Genomic DNA, 3,270 nt, shown 5'->3' with positions numbered 1-3,270 from the left:
GTTGAAGAAATTCATTTAGAACATAAAGTCCATTCTTACCAGAAGCACACCAAAGTACGTGAGATGACTGGAGAAACAGGTGATGTGAGTCTCATTATAGTCCGTATTGTCACATAGTGTTGGATTGGTATCTGGTAGATGAGAGACAAATAAAGAGATTATATCTGTGATTACAGCTCATCAAGACCTCAGTCAGTTACTGACTAAATGATTAGTAATCTTTTATGCTGCTGCTCACCATTTTCTGTGGTATTTAGGTACACACACTTGGGTTCCAGTGTTTCCTACAACACAAATTTCCTGTTTTAGATAACTTTTAAAGGTTTTGTTGGCTCTAGTGGACTTTATTTAAAAGTTGTTAAATGAAGGCCAGGGAAGTGGATAATGAGAGAGGGGGAAGACATGCAGCAAAGGTAATGGGATTGGGACTCGAATCCGTGACAGCCACGTTGAGGACTAAAGACTCCATACATGGGTCATGCTTTACCCCTTTGCCATTGCCACACCCAGTAAACACTATTTTTTAATAGGAAAATCAAAATGAAGTCTGTATGACTTACAGGCTTCATACAGTAACAGTGCAGATTTACAGTCGTGACAATTCAATCAAAGAGAAAACACAGTTACATTTATGTTTGCAGTGATACTGATTGTGATCTTGACTAGTTCCGTAAGTCCAGAAACGTCCATTCCATCGACACTCAGGCCAATGAGTGTGTGCTCATACAGGTTCTCTAAGCCTTTGAAATCATCCTGTAATACAAAATACACTCAATTAATGGCTGTGAATGTTTGTCTTGGACAGATATTAATATTCAAATCTCTATTTCTCTTATTAAAATTCTAACAGCACAATCAATAATCCTTCTACAGTGTTCAGTGCCAGCACATCGGCTATAAATGTCACGTTCCCCATGTCAAGCCACTGTGGAACCAGACACAATGTCAGAGACGTCCCACCTGGGCCTAGGAGAAAAAGAACTGGACTGTTGATCAGTGGTTCAGAGTTCTGTTTTCAGATTAAAGCAAATTCTGCATTTCATTTGGAAACCAGGATTTGATAAACTCTGAGATTGTGTTTTAGTGTTTTGTGTAATTTTACTTGTTCTTAGCCTTTGTATCATTGATTTGTGTTGTCATTTACTTTGGTTATTTCTGTTTGATGATCTTGTAGAACACTTTAGCGCAGCTACATACTGTTTGTAAAGATGAATACATTTGACTTGAAGTCCAGAGTTAGTTGAGGTTGCCATGTCATCCGCTGGTTCTGGTTGAACCAGCAACAACTAGCTGGTTATCAACTGGAGACTAAGTTCTAATTTATTTATGAAATCTCTGATTATATATAAAATGCTGAATGGCCTTACATTATTAAAATGTTTGGACCACAAATGAAACATTTCTTATCCAAATTTCAAAATCTACTTTTATTCTTTAAAGTGTGGCAGGTGTAAAAATCTCATATAAAACTCAGATTTTGAGGTCTACAACTATGCCAACTACAGCGAACATATTCATAAGATCAAGAGCAAATGTGACCTTCACTGCAAAACCTTTGATACAAAAAAACAGTTCTGCAAACGAACACTTAGTTTGTGTTTTGTTAGTCTTGGGGAACTGGTATGAGAGGTGTAATATCTCTGACCTCATCTGGGAGCTGAACAGACCAGAATGCCACTTTATCATTTGGTCCAAGGTTCAGCTCTTCAGGCAGGTGAGCTCGCAATTTTCGGTCGGGCAGATCCTCATCTACAGAACCCTGCAACAATGCAGAATATGGAAATAGTTATGACATCATAATAAACTTTAATGAATAAAATTAGGTGCACTTATTCGCAATTCTGTACATTAAAAAATAACACTTGATCCCATGCTGAACATTATGTATCCTGACTGATTAAATCACCCTGAAGGGTTCCATCTCCACCACCAGCTTTCTGTAGCAATCAACAAGCTTCTAATACTCATCCAGTTGGATATGAATACTCCTCTTGGCAGAAGCAGTAAAACTGATTTAAAATGATTAACTTCCTGAAATGAAATCTGCTTCTGCTCCTATACAAAAGTGTAGCTGTAGAATAGGGTGAAGTTTAGAAAGTCCCTTTCAGAAGCTTAAACCTTTCCTGTATTATCCATTTCCAAAAAAATTCTTCCTCTTATTATTTATTTACTCTTTGGTCATTGCATAAAGAATTATGCAAAACCCTAAACCCTAAATATTAGTTAATATTATAAAATAATGTTAATAATAAAATTATGAAGGAAGTCTGTCAGTGAAGCACATCACATGACAATCTCATAACTATACACATCCAAAAAGACTTCTCTACAGAAGTCATGCTCCACAAAACACCATTTGTACTACCTTCTTTCTTTCCATTAGTTTTCCTTGTGTTGCTATGAATTTGAGTGATAACTTTACAATTGATTCGTAGACGGCAGCATCACTTCCTTAAACAGAGCTCTGCTGTGTGACATCTTTGTTCTTCTTCTGCACATGCAGAAGAAGAACATGAAAATTGAGCATCAAGACCTGTTGTGTGAATGTAACACATGACTTTCAGGGAACCAGCTCTGAAGGCCCTTGAAGCTCCCTGCACTAGGACATTAATTCATTATTGGAAAGATAAATATGTTTTCATATCAGTTTACTCAACCCCTCCCAAAATCACAGTTTCAGAGAATTTCCCTTACCTCAGTGTCACTGAGATACATGTCAAAACTGTTGCGACTAGAGCCAGAAGGCCTATGTAGGACAGCCATAGAACGATTGGCTCTGAACAGTGATGTTTGGTTCACTTTTGTATTCAGCAAAACATCCTCCAAGGTCTTAATTGCTCTAGTGGATAAAAAAATTAACAAAATCTTATAGCATTGCTGATACAGTTGAAAGATTTACATAAAGCAATTTAGAATGCAACACTTACTTGAGTTTGTTACATGCTTTATTTGTCGCTGTCAGACATTGGCTCACAGATTCCATGCAGCATTTGGTCAGATCTGTAGAGTTATTTGCCATATATTACCTTTTTGGGTAATATAAAATATCATACACACATATTGTGTGTGTGTGTATACACACACACACACACACACACACACACACACACACACACACACACACACACACACACACACACACACATTGTGCATCTTACCATTAGATCTATTAGATCTCTCACAAGCTTTTTTGTTTGGGGGACAGGTACCTTGAACACAGTTTCCAGCATTTACAGTTTAATGGAACATGAAAATTAATTGTCATATATT

At 37.1% G+C, this 3,270-nt stretch overlaps 1 protein-coding gene across 1 annotated transcript; it reads right to left on the bottom strand.

Moving 5' to 3' along the window:
• LOC103143977 (uncharacterized) lies at positions 1-3,204 on the bottom strand. The gene is made up of 7 exons (XM_007560714.2): positions 3,159-3,204; positions 2,928-3,000; positions 2,695-2,839; positions 1,646-1,759; positions 628-753; positions 239-284; positions 1-131 (listed from the first exon to the last, which is right to left on the bottom strand). The coding sequence occupies exons 2-7, from the start codon at positions 2,981-2,983 to the stop codon at positions 16-18; spliced, it is 603 nt and encodes a 200-aa protein (XP_007560776.1). The 5' UTR covers positions 2,984-3,000; positions 3,159-3,204; the 3' UTR covers positions 1-15.
• Between the last annotated feature and the right edge of the window lie 66 nt (positions 3,205-3,270).

Source organism: Poecilia formosa, unplaced genomic scaffold (assembly GCF_000485575.1).
Source record: "Poecilia formosa unplaced genomic scaffold, Poecilia_formosa-5.1.2 Scaffold119, whole genome shotgun sequence".
Lineage (NCBI taxonomy): Eukaryota > Metazoa > Chordata > Actinopteri > Cyprinodontiformes > Poeciliidae > Poecilia > Poecilia formosa.
Note: the sequence above shows the minus strand (reverse complement) of the source record. Positions and strands in the feature narration are given on the sequence as shown.